Source organism: Elaeis guineensis, chromosome 7 (assembly GCF_000442705.2).
Source record: "Elaeis guineensis isolate ETL-2024a chromosome 7, EG11, whole genome shotgun sequence".
Lineage (NCBI taxonomy): Eukaryota > Viridiplantae > Streptophyta > Magnoliopsida > Arecales > Arecaceae > Elaeis > Elaeis guineensis.
In genome coordinates this window covers 21,172,956-21,192,451 of record NC_025999.2, presented here as the reverse complement: position 1 = coordinate 21,192,451, position 19,496 = coordinate 21,172,956, and the positions used below count along the sequence as shown (strand labels likewise).

At 36.8% G+C, this 19,496-nt stretch overlaps 1 protein-coding gene across 2 annotated transcripts in view; it reads right to left on the bottom strand.

Moving 5' to 3' along the window:
- Positions 1-3,953: 3,953 nt before the first annotated feature.
- Positions 3,954-19,496, bottom strand: part of LOC105036998 (uncharacterized) — a 43,243-nt gene continuing 27,700 nt past the window's right edge. The window contains exons 18-22 of one of the 2 annotated variants that reach the window (XM_073260708.1): positions 7,482-7,568; positions 7,131-7,358; positions 4,699-4,777; positions 4,542-4,605; positions 3,954-4,441 (exon numbers count right to left, since the gene is read on the bottom strand). In XM_073260708.1, the coding sequence (XP_073116809.1) occupies positions 4,332-4,441; positions 4,542-4,605; positions 4,699-4,777; positions 7,131-7,358; positions 7,482-7,568 (568 nt within the window). In that variant the 3' untranslated portion in view covers positions 3,954-4,331. The remainder of the gene's footprint in view (positions 4,442-4,541; positions 4,606-4,698; positions 4,778-7,130; positions 7,359-7,481; positions 7,569-19,496) is intronic. The other variant, XM_073260707.1, reaches the window with a different exon arrangement.

The window sequence follows — 19,496 nt, the reverse complement described above, 5'->3', positions numbered from 1 at the left end:
AGTCTCACACCCAAAACCCACACCCAAAACTGATCTAGTATCAGGTCTCCATGTCCTAAAGCCCCTCTTTAAATAGGTGTCCAAGTAGTTAGGGTAAGACTAGGTTTGACAAGATCAAACCTAATTAAATTAGGACTCCAACTTTGATTCAATCAAAATCAGATCAAATCAGATTTGATCCTTATCAAAAAGAAGAAAAATAGGGAGGCATGGAAGGACTTTGGCATGACCCTTTGGTGGTGCAAAAACAAAGGAGGCGATCTCCCTATTTGGTGTGAAAATTGTTGAGAATTGTGTCCCAAAGTCAATCGTCAACCTGTTAACGGTTGTGTTAAAAAATATAAATATATATGAATTGATAAATTAATAAAATTATTATTTAGTTTTTTCATCATAAAGTAGTGTATATCTTCTTAATGAACTCCAATTGTTGTGATGAAGTCCTTAGGACTATCCTAATCGATATAGAAGGATATATCGTTTAGTCCTTAAATTTAGTTCATGACCAAATGATATGTTATTATTAGGACGATAGCATTTATCGAGTGTAAGTCATTATATGCCATATGCGTTGGTTGTCTTCGTAATCAAGTGGTGTGGAGATACTGGTATAATATACAAGTGAGATGTAGGAGTATATCTCATTGAACGTGACCAACTGCTGGGTACTTTGCTGTCGAGAATAGCTCGTGAAGGATATGGGTATAAGTGTCCCTCCGACCTGAGATCACCAGGTGACTTGCAAGCAACTCACTATGCTATGATGCCGGACTATCTGAATTTTTAATTCAGTGACAGAAGATTTCTGGATATGGTCAAGTACTTGCATAGTCGGTGTGTGAATCAAAATGGAATCGACCCCTCCAAATAAGTAAGAGTCAATAAATCAGTGTATTTCAATTTAGTAAAATCTTAGCTAGGGTAATCCATATGATGGATTTGAAAGGTTGAGACACAATATGGTTGAATAATCCAGAATTGACAGTGAAACTCCAGGTCAGTTTGAGTATTAAGATCAAAGGGATGAATTATACGATAACCATATGCCAATAGATTTATGAATGATGCTTTGCAATCTTTCGACCTATCCGGACGTTGGGTATCATTGCTAGATGGTCACTTTGATTGGTATAGAAAGTTCATTCCTATACTATCAATTTAGGTTCGAACTTATTGAGTTACACTCAAAAAATTTTTTTAACTGATCATGTGGCTGATCAACGATTAAGAATCATTCTAGGATTTAATCATCAATTCAATTGATGATTAATCTTATGCAAAAGCTATAATAAATTAATTTATTAATTATTAATAAATTATAAGATAATTAATTAGCTATTAGATTGCTGATTAACTCAATTTGATGGAGCGTTGAAGTTTGGATTACATCTAATTGAATTCAATTCAATTTGGTTTGATCTGATTAGGTTATAAGATGATCTAATCACTAAGGGTAATCAATTCCTGATTCGAACTCGATTAATTTCTAATTTGATTAAAATTTAATTGAGATCATTTATTATCTGATTAGATTAGATAATCTAATTAGGTCTAACCTAATTTGGTTGGATCAGAAACCTAATTAGACAAGAACACAAGTTCAAATTCAAATGGAATCAAAACACCCCTTGCACCACCTCTACCTGCGCCCATCCTTTCTTCATGCATAAAAATGGTTTTCACATAGAATTTTTGATGCCTAGAAGGTGTATGATGCCTTCTTCTGATTCTCTTTGGATTAGAGTTTGATTGGTTCAAGTTTGACTTCAAATTGGTTTGAAATCAGATTGGAACCAAGAGTCCAAGTTTTGTGAGACTCTTCCAAGCTGCCAATCATTTCTCTTCTCATGCACAAATTGATTTTTTGTGTGATGTTTTTTATGCTAATCTGAGTGTTGTCCCACCCTTTCTGAGTTCCTTATGTGTGGATTAAATTTGGTTCAAAGAGGAGTTCAAATCTGATTTGAATCCATGATAAGATCAAAGCCTATTTGAAGCTGAACCAAATTATCCAAACTTTTCATGGGATGCCACCTTAAGAAGGGCTAATTTTTTATGCACCATATCAGATCAGATTTGGTGTGAGAGAATCTTAAAGAGGATGTGAGAAATTTGAGAGAGAGGGGTGGGCGTCCGTGCATGAGAAAAAGAGGAAGAAGATCCTCTTTGGGGCATGAGATCTAAGGTGGGGGTTCTAGAATTTCCTAATTTTTGTTTTGTGAAAGAGAAAAACAAAAAGAATTTTGTTCTTCTTCTTCCACACCATCTCTTTCTTGAAAAGCTTCTTTTTTTGATCTGGATAGGGTATTTGGCTCTTAAAAAAGAGTATCATTTGGATGGGGTATTTGGCTCTTGCCCAATTTCAAAATCTAACACCCACCTAAAGACAAAATGATCCTCTTGCAAGACAAAATGGGGTATTTGGCTCTTGCCCAATTTCAAAATCTAACACCCACCTAAAGACAAAATGATCCTCTTGCAAGACAAAATTCTACTAGGAGTAGGCTTAGGTTTGTTATGCTTAAAGCTCATATTAAGCTAAATTGGACTAGCATATAAGAAAAACAAGCTTTGGAATTTGTGATGACTCCAACACCACCCTCTTTGCTAATTGCCATTGATGTTGAGGCTGGTGAAATAGAGGATGCCAATCCCTATAGAGACTTGACTCAAGAAGACGGTCAACCAATTTTGCTCATAACTTGATGTAATAATTAAAAAGACAAGATAAAAATAAAAATTCTATACCTATTTTTTATTTTTTTTAAAATATAAATATTTTTAGTATAGTTAATTATTTTTTTAAAAAATATGACATGATGGAAATAGTGATAATTGCAGCAAAAGCAACAGAGGCGATAGTAGTGTTGGTGGAGGTGACAATAATGACAATGATGGACTAGGGGAGGCAACAATAATTTTGTGTTAAGATTGACGACGATGGAGACGGCAACAATAGCAGCAGAGAATGGTGGCAAAGAAGGTAGCGATGACGAAGATGGTGTTGGAAATGGTGGTAAAAAAAAATTATTTCTAAAAATATTGAAAGGAATAAATTTTTATTTTCAATTCTTTTAGAAATAATGGTGACTTTTAAACATTAGAAATTAAAAATAATAGTATTTTTTTATTTCTCAATTTCTATATTTTATTTTTAAAAATATAAAAAATAAGAAATAAAAGTTATGCCAATTAGACCCTTAATTTGGAGTTAGCACGTAGTTAGTTCTTTTTCCTGAAATTAGCTAAACAAATGCCAAAATACATCTTTTTTAATATTTTTCATGGTTAATATTTTTCTTGGCAACTTCGGCTGCAATTTCTTCATGAAATGAAAACTTACATCTGAATGATCTAATTTTCAACCAGAATTGCAAGTTCATGAAATAAAAACTTACGCCTGAAAGGCCAATTTCAACCAGAATTGAAAGTGGGCTGGCTTGATATCTCATGATCAAAGACTGGTTATGGAGAGCCCGAAGTCAAACTAGCATGTAATCGTGTAATCAACTAGTTTGGATTGTAATCAATTTGTTATTAATTGTCCCTTTTTTCTCTAATTAGCTAAACAACAAACGCCAAAGTGCACCATGTCCAGTAATTTTTCATGGTCAATATTTTCCACATTGCATTCTCCAATAATTTGATAATTTTAGGCCATTCATCCAAGCCAACCGTAATTAAGCCTATAAGGTCCTGCCCTTGGTAAGCCAGACCGCAAATGAATTAAATGACAACTCTTAGTTTCGTGGCTTCCTGTTGAATGAAGTTATCATTAGCCAACATATATCAATGGTGAGATACCACATTGATGACGACTCCATACAAGAATGGGCACAGCGATGCTGATTTTTCCCCTTACCATCATCTATGAAGTAATTCACCTGAATCAGCATCTGACCCCTAAAGCAGAATAAAGAAAAGGTACTCAAAAATCTTAACTATTTTAGCGATAAGCCAAAAAAACAGCCAATAAATAAATATTTGGTAAATATAATGAATGTAACAAGTGTTCGACACAAAAATCATTTGATATTTTCAACATCAGTACCAATGCCATCACCAACCAACCAAGTTCATGATCGCTGTACCCCCCACAAATCATTGACTGATATTAATGCACAAAACTGGATGAGAAAGTCACATGGCTGAAAGGAGGTCAACAATCTTCAAGCATAAGATCAAATTTCAAAAAAAAAAAAAAATCATCAAAATTTTCTGTACACAGGTCCAGGTTGCAGTTGCTACCATCGGACGAAAGCCGATATCATCTGAACCAACGCTTCACTCCCAGTGAGAGGCATGAGAATGACTCAAGCCACTGTACTGCCTCATAACAGGAAAAGTTGTTCTGGCCATTTAGGGTATGCACGTTTGTACAAGCTCATGCATACAGTGTCATGCTGCTGAATCACGCTATTAAAGACGCATTTCATAGCTCCTGCAAAAAAAACAAGGCGGAGGGGAGCGAGTCAGTAACAACGGGCACATAAAACTTTTGGTTTAGGGTTTATTATTGCAACTACTCAAAGACACCCCACCGTGGGTACCAACAGGTTCCTTTATGCTACCACGGCGACCACATTTGGTCCAGACATCTACAGGCTGCAGAAATTACAAAAATATATTAGAATGGTCTGTTTCGAAACAACAGTCAAAACGGCATGCTATTAAACTGAGAGCAATATTTGACTTTGCCTTGAACCATCTGACATCATCAGGATTGTGAAACATAAAACGCACAGTGGCCTTCAACTTTGACACTCTTTGGGGGTAACTGCATCAGCAAAAAGCAAAAAAAGCACTTTAACTTGCAACAAAGCCATAACGAAAATGAGACCAACGGACAAAATGAAGATTTTAGGAGTTGCTAATTATACTTTACTATTTTGTGACCATTTGTTCATATTGCACATGCAAGAGAGGAAAAAAAAATTGAAAATGCAAAGCAATAATCTCGCTTTCAGTTTACGAAAAAGTGAAAATCTCTGCTGTTCAAAGTACAATCTGAATCCTAAAACACTTATGCAAATTATGCTTTTGAAAAATGAACGAAACCCTCCATATGAAGGAGGTTTTAAGGTTCAAATCTTGGCAATATAATTTCTCAAGTATTTAACATGGATAATTCTAACAGGCAGTACTCCTGTCATTATTGTCACTATTATATTCCAATAAAGGATCAAGCACCATTTCCAATGTTCTAAATGTGGCGCATGCAGCTACACAAGCAAATGTGGTCCCCTGATTGCACAGCATCTATATGTACTTAGTATTGTCATACTGCATTTAGGCTAAAAAGGCAGTCCACTAAGTGCTGTCCAAAAGCATTGCAGATTTAACCTAATGGCTAGGTTAGACATGTATTTCAGGTGGCTAGAGACACGTATAAATAATGTTGTTGTTATTAACTACATTATAAGTATTGATATTAGATATTAAGAACTAACAAGCACTGATTGATAATTATATTTGTATTATAACTGCTGTTGCCTTCTTTGTATTATATTTATTTTTTAACAGTTAAAAAGAAAAAAAATACTATCTGCATATGCACCTGCATACTGTGACCTGCTTACTGCATATGCACTATTTGGTCACTAGACTGCCCACATATCACAGCCACCTTTTAAATGATTAATCATTTCATCACTTTGGTTTGGCTAAATACTTGTGAATACATGGTAATAAGAAAACCTCACTCCATCAGTTGGACTTTGTCCAAGTGGTTATAGAAGCATGATTAAAAGCTGATCATTCACTGATAAAAAGAATTTGTCAAGTGAACCAATAACAGGGTACCGTGAACCACAAACAGATTGACAAACTTTAAGGGTGATGTGCGAACAAGAAAAGGAAAAGAGAGGACAACCCTTTGAACCAGTGTTCGCCAAACCGTCCCAAACCGAACTATTCAAAATGTTGTGAGCCCTACCAGCTGCGAACCGAAACAGTTCGGTCGACCAAATCGGAACACCAAACAAGGGAGAGGAAAAAAGAGGAAAAGAAGAGGCGCCATCCCTGTTCCAACGCCGCCGAAGGGCCATGGAAGCCTCTACGGCTCAGTGTCGCCCGATAAGATGTTTAATCGAGAGAGAAAAAGGATGGAGCAATAGTACCGAACGAAGGTGACGCAGGCGGAGAGGTCACCAGATGGCTGCCATGGCCATCGGGTGGTGGAAAAGGTGTGGATGGAGCTGAGACTGTGGAACAGGGACAATTGCCTCCATTCATCACGTTTTTTTAAAAACGATGATGAATAAGTGAAGCCGACAAATCCATTGCTGACTTTATTGTTTTAGAAATTTTTTTAAAAAATCGAAGAAACAGTAAAGCCAACAATGGGTGTGCCGGCTTCATTATGGTCGGAATTTTTTAAAAAATCCTATAAAATAGGGATGCTTGCCCCTGTTTCACGCCCGCAGAGCCGCAATCGGCGATTTTGTCATCCGACAGCCAGTTGGAGGCCCTTCGGCAGCCTCTCCACCGGCTTCCCTTCCCTCCTCTCCCCTCTCTATCTCTCTGGGCCAAGATTTGGCGAAGCAAAGGCCTTGGCGCCTTCCTAGTGCGCCCGTGACCTACCTGTGGCCACCACCGACATCTTCTCCAACCACCCTCTCCCTCCCTCCCCCCTTATCCCTCCCCCTCCCCTCTCTCTCTTTTCCTCCCCAATTAGTTTCTTCTCTTCTATGTTAGTTCGCACCAGTCCGATCCGATATGGACCTATACCGACTCGTACCGCTGGCCGGCCAACACAGATCCCGATTTTGGTTCCGCGGATCTTGCTTTAAACCCATTCATTAAATATCAATTTATTTTTGACTAAACTTGTTTCAAAGAATAATAATTTTCAAAACTTGGTTGTTTGAATCCAGGATTAATCTCTAGGATATCTATAGGATGATACCAGTTTTCTAAGATGGAATTGATGACTACTATAGCACAGTCATGATATCTGTTTACCTTGACAGTAACATAACATTCATATCATAACCACATATACAGTGCTCTCAATATATAAGAAACCCTTATTCCTCAAATGTATCAGAACAGCAGTTTATCCTGCATGAATAAAAAATATATATCATAGTTAATAAGCACAGAATTACTAAAGTGAGAGTAAGAATTACCCGGTTAATATAATTTTTTTAAGAATTATCCTGTCTGGGTCCACACTTCTTAATGAACCAGTGGCAGCAATAGATGGTGCCTCTCCATGCATATTCTTCAGGACAATTAGAGGCAGTGGAGGAAAACATATAGGAGCATAAACCGAAGCTATAGAAAAGCGTCCTGGGTGTAGAAACCTTTCCATCTTATGCTTATCAGAGTTTATATTATCAGAAGAAAATAATGGCCTGCCAAAAAGAACATTTGGAAGATTTTTTTTCTCAACTGGAAAAGTTACCTTTAAATGTGAAAAGGATGTAACGACACAAACGATAAACCTCGATTATAAAAAAGTGATATCAGTAGAATACCTTGCAAAGAACTGGCGGAACCCAACATGGAAAATGAACATCTCTTTGGATTTTATAGGAGCTTCATATGAGTCATGCTTCTTTATGCTGCATTATATACAAAAAAAATTGTTATAAAATGATGTGCAAACATGAAAATTTTGGCTGCAGTTTATCCATGCAAAAGTCTATGGAAGGCCAGGGAGGAATACAAGTAGTCCGCAGATTGAGGAAAAAGATATACTAGAAAATGGTTCCACAAAAGTTATAATGTCAGAAACCAGACATAAGCACAAAAATTGAAGGCAGAGACTAATAATAAGGTCTGGTTTCTAAATTAGAAGAATAGTTCTCCATATGGGCAGGTTCCAAAAGTCAAATGCCCTAAAGCTTGTTTTAATATATACTACATAATAAATTTGTCCATGAAAGATGGTTTGTCTATAGATGATAGGAATGTCCATAAACTTCAAACAGGTTACACAAAAACATGTATCTGGAGGTTTCATTGAATACAATCATGGCTTGAAACAAAAATTTTGCAAGACAGTTACAAGAATATTTTATGGACAAAAATGTCCATCACCAGGAGAGCCAACAAGCAACAATAAGAAATGACAAGAATGCCAGGGGTTGCAAATTGTGACTCAACCTAGAAAAGTAACGTGATTTGGACAGGCCCTGGGTCACAACATATTTTTTTGATTTGGATTCAGGTCATACTTCTCAATGCACATAGTGAATGTGTTAGATGTATGTCCTAAAAGTCCATCAGGCCGACACATGCATTTATTCTAAGACAAAATTCTGTATTTGATATTTTCATTATTAATGAAATTGATTTATTAATTTCATTCATATTGTGTACGTGTCCATGAATCGTCCAAGGAATTAATAAGATGATAACACATTCTCAAGAGTTAAAAATTTGAGGCATGTGTCATTAGTAATTAATTCCTAAATGCTCCTTATCAATGGATCATCACAGGGACGGTGATGGATCCAATAAAATTGGGGCACGAATTGCCTTCCTTTTAGGATAGACGAGTTTCGAGTCTACAGTACAAGGACACTGGAATAAGAGTGTAGATTGTTATTAGAGAACAATAGTACCGAACGTGATCACTACGAGAAGTCACTTGGATGTCTACTCACTCATCAGAAACTTGCTCGATGTTGCCGTAGTGTGACTAGTCCTTGGACCTGTGGTGCCTCGACTATTCACAATGGGGTTGCTGTAGTTTGACTGTACATATACTTGGTCCATAACCATATGGATCTTTTTGATGCATGTTGGTTATAGTAGGTTTATTGTAAGACTAAGGTATACACCTATATAGAATCTATCGTCCTTGATAAATAAGGAAGATGGTCCTATGTAATTTACGAGATAGTTCAGAAGACTTTGACCACGACAGTGTGAATAGTAAAAAAAGATTTCCATCATTTTCGCATTAGAAACTCAAATCGAATAAATTTGACATATGACAGATGATGGGATATGACGAGTAATTCCAAAACCTCTGTCAATCAGGACTCAATAGGACTGAATCATACGGTAACTGCACCTAGAGGTTTATCCATTCAATTCTGCTGGAATGCCGCTATATGCTACTAGACATCAGTAGATTGTGGGACTCATGAGAATTATCTCAAGGTCAACAATTCTTATTGAGTTGGAATTGTTCCAATCCATTAAAAAAAATTTTAATGATATTGATGATGGAGATCATAATATATCTCACTATCAAATATAATAGAATCTATGGGATCACATACAAAAGAAAATTGATCAAGGACTTAAGATTAGGCCTTAGAGATCCTAATTGAATTACGATTTATGAAAAATCCTAAAGGGTTTTGGATTTCTATGCTAGCACATGATTAAACCCTAGAATCCCCACCTCACTTGGACTCCTTATGCGATAAAGATTTGATTGGTCAATGATTGACGCCAAAAGAGATTGCACGCAAAGAATTATGCGCCAAAAAAGCCAAGGAGATAGAGGGCATGTGTCCAAGAGTTGGACGCCCAAGGCTAGCATCGAAGAGTCCTTCTCAAACAAGTCTTTGACTAGTCAAAGGGTTTGACATATCAAAGACTTATGGAACTAAGACTCCTATATGAATTTGTTCGCTTGAGATCAAATCTAATAAAAGCCTAACGCCTCTTACTTTCACGCCTTCTATGTGCATTGATTTCCCCACATTAAAAGGAGTTTTAACTTGGGAGGACTTTTGACGCCTCTTGAGATTTGATGCCCCTTAGTCCACGTGAAAGAGTTTCATATGGAGTCCTTGTGCGCCCCACCTCCTCACGTGAAACTTCCTTCACGCCCCATATTCCACATAAGATGTCTTTCACGCCTCTTGGGAATTCATGCCCAAGTGTTGGGCATCACAAGGGGATTTGACTTTGGTCCAAAGTGTGGCGCCCAAGTGGTTGAGCGCCACAAGAATTCTATCCTATAAAAGGAGGGCTAACGTCCAAAGGAGGTGTGCAAGAAAAAAAATCCAAGTCTCTCTCTTTCTTGTGCTCTCGCGCCCAAGGTGATTGGAGCTCAAGAGGATGAAGCCAAGAAGGGATTTGGAAAGAGTCCTTGATTTTTCTTGTGTGGATACATATAGAGACCGGATGCTTGTGCGGCTTCAAAAAAACCGTGAAGACATCCACAATCATCAGATTGCAGTGAAGAACTACTCGCGCAAAGGTGAAGATTTGATCTTTCTTCTCCTAACCTTAATCTTAATAATGATGAGGGATCCGAGGTTGATTCAAGATGAGATCCCGCATGATTAATCAGAAATTTTTTATTCATCCACTGTATGTTAATCACAAATTTTTATTTCCTTTCGCCGCGCATACCAACCCCTAATTTCTAATAGTGGTATCAAAGTCACCCTCACATAATTTCATATTAGATTGCTGATTTGGATTTTATGGATCGTTCAACGAGATTTGAAGAACATAAATTCTGATATTGTTGGCTGATTTGATTAGTCAATATCGACGATCGATAAGATCAGAAAGTTATGGTGATTTGATCGCATGATAAGTTTTGAACCTATGTTAAATGATTAGTCTAATATCCAGATCTATTATTTATTATTTTTATATATGAGATACATGTGACTTATGTATGAGACACATATGGTGATGATCATAGGATTGCGACCCTTTTTCTCATCTCTGTGATATATCGTGTTTGCGAATCCCGTATATTAAAATTGTTTAATTTTTGGGTGCCTGTGAGCATGAGCAGATTTATATAATTTGGAGACCTGTGAGTCTCATTTGATTTAGTGGGTTGTAATTAATTGCTATGTTATGAATTGTATGGGTTGTATTATGTGTATGGTTACACGTCAACGGTTGATCAGTTGCAAGCCTACAGCACACAACAAGCATGGATCGAGTTGAGCAATTGGTTGAGGCTGGCTCAAGGTATTGATCAGATAAAGGACTTGCTCAAGATCAAATCAAAGAGTTGAAGACAATCAAACTAATTAGCGTGTGTGCTTGTACATTTGACCCATAGATCCTGATTCGGCTCAGTGGCTCGGGCCCAAATTCTTTTCTTAGATCTATGATCATCACCAATTTTCTTATTTGCATTTTGCAGATTTTTATTTGCATTAAATGTAAATAACTAAATTTTGATATCTAAATTTAAACTCCTCAAAATATATTAAGTCGAGCGATCTTCCACCATTGTAGATGTGCAGATATTTTACTGATATTGATGTTTTTGGCTAGTCACAGTGATCAGTTGCGTCGGAAAGGTGCAACCACTCTATTAGCATGAGATGCTATGGGGTAAAAATGAGGTTGGACCCAATAACTGTTAGGTGAGGGACCCAATGATGGTTTTGTCTACGCAGTTGAATGGTGAATCTGACTTAACTAAGAAATGAGATCAATAACTATTAGATGAGACCTATATGACTTAAAAACCGAAGATGACTGCAATATACTTGAGAAGTATTATTGGACAAGAGTTGTCTACTTATTGATTTGCATATCGTCAATAACTATTAGGTGAGGTGGTACTCAAATTGATGGGACCGCAGTACCCACTTAAAATCCTAGCTGCGAAGGATTTTCGTTCCTCTACTTGAGTATAAGAGATTTGAGAAAATAGTGAGAGGCACATTTGTTTTTAAAAGAAACCCTAAAACAAACTCTTTAAAGCAAATATAAAAATTTAACTTGAATCTTTACTCTCCACAGAATAAACTATCAGCTTCCACCCTCTATCTCGTATTCTTGAAACCAATCATTTAACTGGATCTAATTATAAAGACTGACTCAGAAACTTAAAAATAATTTTAAGTCTCGAGAAATTAAGCTATGTTCTCGACCAGGATCCTCCTACATTACCAATTCATCCTATAGTTGACAAAGGACAGCACTGAAAAAATGGACGGATGATGATAATAAGATTAGGTGCTACATTTTGGCATCGATGTTAAATGAACTTCAATGCCAGCATGAGGATATGAAGATTGCCAGGACCATGCTGACTCACCTCAAGTTGTATGGTGAGCAAAATCGATCAGCGTGCTATGAAGTATCCAAAAAGCTCTTCAATGCTAAAATGCGCAAAGGACAATCTGTCCATGATCATTATTTGATAATGATCAAAGATTTAGAGGAGCTTGAGAAGCTCGGCATGACCATGCATAAGGAATCGCAAACGGATTTGATCTTGCAATCCTTTTCTGATTTGTATGAAAAATTTATAGTAAACTACTATATGAGTAAGATTGATTGCACCTTAGCCAAATTGTTGAACATGTTGGTGACTGTTGAAGGGGCCTTGAAAAGTTCAAGAGGCACCGTTCTCACTGTGAAGCGGACTTCATCTTCCAAAAGAAAGTTTAATTGAAAGAAGAAGCACATGAAGAAGTAAAAGACCAAGAGTAAGAAGAAAGCTTCTAAAAGAAAAACCGCTAAAAAAAAAAAAATTTCTACTACAATATTGACGGCCATTGGAAAAGACACTCTCCTGTCTAATTGAAATCTCTGAAGAAAAAGGATATGCCTTCTGAAGGTATATCTAACCTGCTTTGTAATTAAAACTAACCTTACGATTTCTTTTACTTCCAATTGGGTTTCGAACTCTGGCTCGAGTTCTCATTTATATACTTCAATGCAGGATTTAAAGGAAAATAAAGAGCTGAGAAAAGATGAAGTGACCCTACGGATTGGCAACGGGGCAAGAGTTGCTGCCATGACTGTGGGCACTTATCTGCAACTACCGTCTGGTCATAGTTTAGTTCTTAGAGACTGTTATTATGTGCCTGTTGCAAGCAAAAATTTGATTTCTGTTTCTACATTGACATGGGATGGTTATATTTTTAATTTTGATAAAGACTACTGCTCCATTTATTTTAAAAATAAATTAACTGCACGTGGTTTTATAATTGACAGTCTCTATCACTTGCATATAGATACATCTATGAGTGTTTCAGAGCAGATAGCGAGTGCCTAGGATCTAAGAGATCTAGAGATGAGATAAGCCTAAAGTATATGTAGCACCTTAGGCTTGATCATATTGGAGAAGATAGGATAAACATATTGGAGAAAGATGGGCTTCTTGGTTCATTAAACAATGAATCATATCCAATTTGTGAATCCAGTCTTCAAGAAAAAATGACCAAATCTTTTATAGGATAAGGAGAGAAAACGACTAAGATACTTGCCCTGATACACATTGATGTGTATAGTCCATTCGATGTGCAGGCCAGTAGTGATTATCTTTACTTCATTACCTTTATCAATGACTATTCACAATATGGGTATGTGTATCTGATGAGATACAAATCTAAAACTTTTGAAAAGTTTAAAAAACTCAGATATGAGGTAAAGAAGCAAACTGAAAAACTCCTTAAGGTTCTTCGATCAGATCGAAGAGATGAATACCTTAGTGAAAATTTTCAAAATTATCTCAAGAAAAACAGCATAGTCTCGTAATGGACTTCTCCAAGAACATCTCAACTCAACGGGATGTCAGAGCAGAGAAATCAAATTCTATTGGATATGATTCGGTCCATGATGAGCTTCACTAATCTTCACCTATTTCTTTGGGAACATGCTTTGCTTCTATTTACCTATTGAGTAGGATTCTCTCTAAATCCGTTCCTATCACGCCATATGAGATGTGGCATGATAAGAAATCAAATCTTGATCATCTCAGGATTTGGAGATGTTCGACCCATGTCAAGTGACTACAGACGGATAAGTTAGAGGCTAGATCCAACAAAGCTCGTTTCATTGGGTATCCTAGAGTCTATGGGATGCTACTTTTACTTTTCAGAAGATCACAATGTAGTTGTGAGCCAACAAGCTATCTTCTTAAAAAAAACAGTTTATCCAAAATGAAGATGAAAAAAAATTGAGCTCGAAGAGAATCTCCGAAGAGCAACGAGTCATGAAACCTACTGAACCTATTCAAGTTGAGCCAGTGCATGCACTTCCTCTTCCATCTCGTAGATCAAATAGAATTTTTCATCCTTCTAAAAGATACTTAGATATTCTAACAGAAAAAGTAAAAAAAATATTCCTTATTAGAGATACGAAATATGGAGATGACCTCAAAACCTACAACGAGACGATGTCAAACATCGACTCTGAGAAATGATTGGAAGCAAATTAAGTCAAAAATTGACTCGATGCATTCCAACTAAGTCTGGACCTTAGAGGATCCGTTAGAAGGTATAGTATTTATTGGATACAAATGGATCTACAAAAAAAAGATATGTTCAGATGGAAAGGTAGAGACAACGCAAAGCTCATAGCGAAAGATTATAGTCAACGCGAAGGCATTGACTATCAGGAGATTTTTTCACCTGTGGCTATGCTAAAATCCATCCGAACACTACTTGCTATTACAGTATACCATGATTATGAAATCTAGCAGATGGATATAAAAACTATCTTCTTGAATGAATACCTTGAAAAAGATATCTCTATGGAGCAGTCTCTAGATATCACTTTCAGTGACGAAAGTCACAAGGTATGCAAGCTGTAAAGATCTATATATAGACTGAAGCAAGCATCTCGGAGTTGAAATACTCATTTTAATAATGTGATCAAACTATTTGATTTCATTAAGAACGAGGAGCCATATGTTTATAAGAAGATCAGTGGGAGTGCTGTCATATTTCTCATATTATACATAGATGACATCCCCCTTATTGGGAATGATGTTCTCATGCTGACTTTGATTAAGATATAGTAGTCTAAAGAATTCTCCATGAAAGATCTTGGAGAAGCATCCTACATTTTGAGAATAAATGTCTATAAAAATAGATCTAAGAGAATGCTAGGTCTCTCACAGAAGATACTCATAGAGGAGGTGTTGGAGAGATTCAACATGAAAAATTCCAAAAGAAAACTTCTATCCCTTAGGCATAGGATTCATCTCTCCAAAAAGATGTGCCCCAGTACATCTGAAGGGATTCAATGCATGAACAAGATCCCTCATGCTTCGACTATAAAGAGCCTCACGTATGCCATGTACACAGCTATAGGAAACCTTATGTATGCAATACTGTGTACACGACCTAATATAGCTCTTGCTGTAAATGTCACAAGCAGATATTAGTCAAATCCAGATAAAGCGCACTAGACAACTGTGAAGAATATTTTTAAGTACATGAGAAGAACTAAAGATATATTCTTGATCTTTAGAGAGAGCTGAAGGTACAAGGTTCATAGATTCAGACTTTATGTCTGACGTTGACGATAAAAAATCTACATCAAGATGTGTTTTCTTGTGCAATAGAGATTCAGTAAATTGAAAAAATTTCAAACGACCGATTATTACAAATTCAATCATGAAAGCTGAGTACATCATCGCTTTTAAAGCTGCAAAAGAAGCCTTTTAGTTCAAAAAGTTCGTTGCGAAACTCGATGTAATGTCATCAGATGCCATAATTGTCCTGCGACAACAATTACGCCATAGCTCTAGCTAAAGAGATCATATCTCATCAAAAGTCCAAGCATAAAGAGAAACAATTTCATATTATACGCAACTACCTCGAGAAGAAGCACATCGAGGTGCAGAGAATAGGCTCCATAAATAACGTGGAGATCCACTGACAAAATTACTTAACCAGCAGAAGACTGAAGCACATCTTAAGAAAATGGAGCTTAGATATATAGCTGATTAGCTTTAATGCAAGTAGGAGATTGTTAGATGTATGCCCTAGAAATCAATCAGACCGACATACGTGCTTATTTTAGAACATTATTTTGTATTTGACATTTTCATTATTAATGAAATTGGATTATTAATTTCATTCATGTTGTGTATGTGTCTATGAATTCAATAAGATGACACATTTTCAAGAGTTGAGAATTTAAGGTTCGTGTCATTAGTTATTAATTTCTAAATGCTCTCGATCAATAGATCATCACGGAGATGGTGATGGATCCGATAAGATTGATGCATGAATCGCTTCCTTTTTAGGATAGACGAGTCTTGAATCTACAGTGGAAGGACACTGGAGCGAGTGTTAGTTGTTAGAGAACAATGATATCGAGCGTGACCAGTATGAAAAGTCATCTAGATATCTACTCATTCATCAGTGATTTATTCGATGTTGTAGTAGTGTAACTAATTTTTGAACCTACAATGTCTCAGCTATTCACAATGAGATTGTTGTAGTTTGACTGTATATACACTTGATCCCTAGCCATATAGATCTTTGTAGTACATGTTAACTGTAGTAGGTTCATTGTAAGAATAGGATGTGCACCTATATGAAATCTATCGTCATTAGTAGATAAGGAAGACGGTCCTATGTGATTTATGAGACTGAGTTCAGAAGATCTTGATCAGGATAATATGAATAACGAAAAAAACTTTCCATCATTTTCACATCAGAAACTCGAGTCGAATAAATTTAATATATGATAAATGATGAGATTTGACGAGTAATTCCATAACCTCCGTTAAGTCAGGACTCTCGATAGAAGAACTGAATCACACGATAACTACACCTAGAGGTTTATCCATTCAATTCTGCTAGAATACCACTACAAGCTACTAGGTGGATTGTGGGACTCATAAGAATTATCTCAAGATCAATAATCTTATTGAGTTAAAATTGTTCCAATCCACTGAAGGGAGTTTCAATGATATTGATGATGGAGATCACAATATATCTCACTACCAAGCAGAATAAAACCTATGGAGTCACACACAAAAAGAAATTGATCAAGGACTTAAGATTAGGCCTTGGAGGACCTAATTGAATTAGGACTTATGCGAAATCCTAAAAGGTTTTGGATTTTTGGATTTTCATGCTAGTATATGGTTAAACCCTAGAATCTCCAACCCACTTGGACTCCTTATGCAATAAGGATTTGATTGGTCAATGGTTGACACCAAGAGAGATTGCACGCCAAAGAATTGTGCACCAAGAAATCTTCACGCCAAGGAGATAGAGGGCATACATCCAAGAGTTGGACGCCCAAGGCTAGCACCCAAGAGTCCTTAAACAAGTCGTTGATTGGTCAAAGGATCTGACATATCAAAGTCTTATGGAACTAGGACTCCTATGTGAATTTGTTCACTACAGATCAGATCTAATAAAAGCCTAACGCTATCTTTCACGCCTTCTATGTGCACTAATTTCCCCACATTAAAAGGAGTTTTAACTTGGGAGGACTTTTGACGCCTCTTGAGATTTGACGCCCGTTAGTCCATATAAAAGAATTTCATATAGAGTCTTTGTGTGCCCCATCTCCTCACGTGAAACTTCCTTCATGCCCCATATTCCACATAAGAGGTCTTTCACCCCTCTAGGGAATTCATGCCCAAGAGTTGGGCATCATAAGGGGATTTGACTTTGGTCCAAAATGTAGCACCCAAGTGGCTGAGCGCCACAAGGATTCTATCCTATAAAAGGGGGGCTAACGTCCAAAGGAGGTGTGCGAGCAAAAAATCCAAGTCTCTCTCTCTCTCTCTTTCTTGTGATCTCACACCCAAGGTGGTTGGAGCTCAAGAGGATCAAGCCAGAAGGGATTTGGGGAGAGTCCTTAATCTTTCCTATGTTGATATCTATAAAGGCCAAATGCTTGTGCAGCTTCAAAAAAATCGTGAAGAAATCCACAATCATCAGATTACAATAAAAAAACTACCCACGCAAAGATAAAGATTTGATCTTCCTTTTTCTAATCTTAATCTTAATAACTATGAGGGATCCAAGGTTAATTCGAAATGAGATCTCACATGATTCATCTATTTATTTTTTTTAATTCATCTGCGGCATATTAACACAAATTTTTGTTTTCTTTCGCTGCGCATATCAACCATAGTTTCTAACAGAATGGGCATGGTCCAAGCCAGCTAATGTTTTGAAAGATGAGTACTAATTTGAAACCAACCTTACTTATAAATTTGAAAATTATAATATACTGATCTTTATTCTTGGAGTTATGCCAAATGTATATGTTGCTTATAAGGGACAAGATAGAAACATATTGGCAATTAAAACAAAATGGCTACCAAGCGCAAGTGGCTCTTGCCACTGCAGGGTTTGGGGAATGTTAGACAAACACAATCTTACCACCACATGCCAAGGGCTGTTTCCATGTTTCGAACCCATGACACCTAAGTCCCAATGGAGCAAGCTTACCCTTGCATCAAGACTCACCCTCAAACCCACTGGCAATAACATAGCCAAAAGACTTTTCCATCTTCCCTCGAGTCCCCATTCTCCTGAAGTATTGGCCCTGGTTGTTTGAGTTCAACAAGGACCATCTCCAACAAGAAAACAGATCCCATCCCTCTATACTGTTTCCCACAAGGCATAAACCCGGTGCCTCATCTCCATCAACCACCCTCCTGTCTATCTTTATCAAATGCCACTACCTTACTAATTTCAAGTCATGCAAGTTGGAGTGGGTCAAAGGGGTTAACTAGTTTGTAAGTTCACAGTTGGGCAAAGTTGTATGTTGGCAAGTCAAGAATGAAAAAGCATTTACATCATCCAACCGGTAGCCTCCACCTACATGTTATCATTCCTAGGTGGACAGTGGTAAACAAATAATGCAAATAGGAAGAAGCACCAGTGGTAAATGGATGGAAACTAAAAGTCTGGACACAAAATAGACAGACATCTTAGTTATGGGTTTACAGATTGAAAATTAGGAAAGGACAAAAGAACACTCACATGTAGACAATGTAGCATGAAACCATGAATGAAACAGAGTTTTTCACGTAAGAAGAAATGACTTGGATTAGATTTAGCGGTAAAGTACATGATAACTCAATAAGTAGTCCTGTCACGTAAGCAATCAAGAAACATGGTGAAATTATGGTTCACGAACACACACAGGCAGAGAATAATACCATGAAGAAAATAGGTACATAATTACATGAAGAGAATAAAAGGTAAACCAAAAAAAATGCCTTTACATGTGTTTGAGAATTTATTTTAATGCAATGTGGTCTGTTGATAAATTACAGATTTTTCACACAAATCATACAATGATATAAGTTTGACTATCAAAAAAATCCCAATAATTCAAGTAGTTGACGCAATAAAGAACTCTAAGAAATGAAGTATCACTGAAGTGTGAAATAAACGAGTCAAAGTGATGAAGTTAATAGGTATAACTTACATGATTGAACACCAATCAAAAAGATGGTCATGATCATGATTTGCCATACTGCCCAATATAGGGCGTATCATACCATAGAGGTACCATACCGTTATGGCTTACCATACCATACCAACATTGATGTATCGTACTGAACCGTATATCGACACTACAATAAGATGGTACAAGTATAGGATCCGGTAATGAGATAGCGAATCTTAGTCATGATCACAACCAGCCACTTAATCCACCTAATACCAAATATATCCCAAGGTATACCCTAAACCAAACTTGCCCCACAAGATATTACAAACTGATTCATCCATACCTGGTAGGTCATTCAGGCACCCTCAAGATGGCTAACACGGATACAAGGGCTACCAAGGTAGTTGGACCTTCAGTGATGTACTCAAATGGTC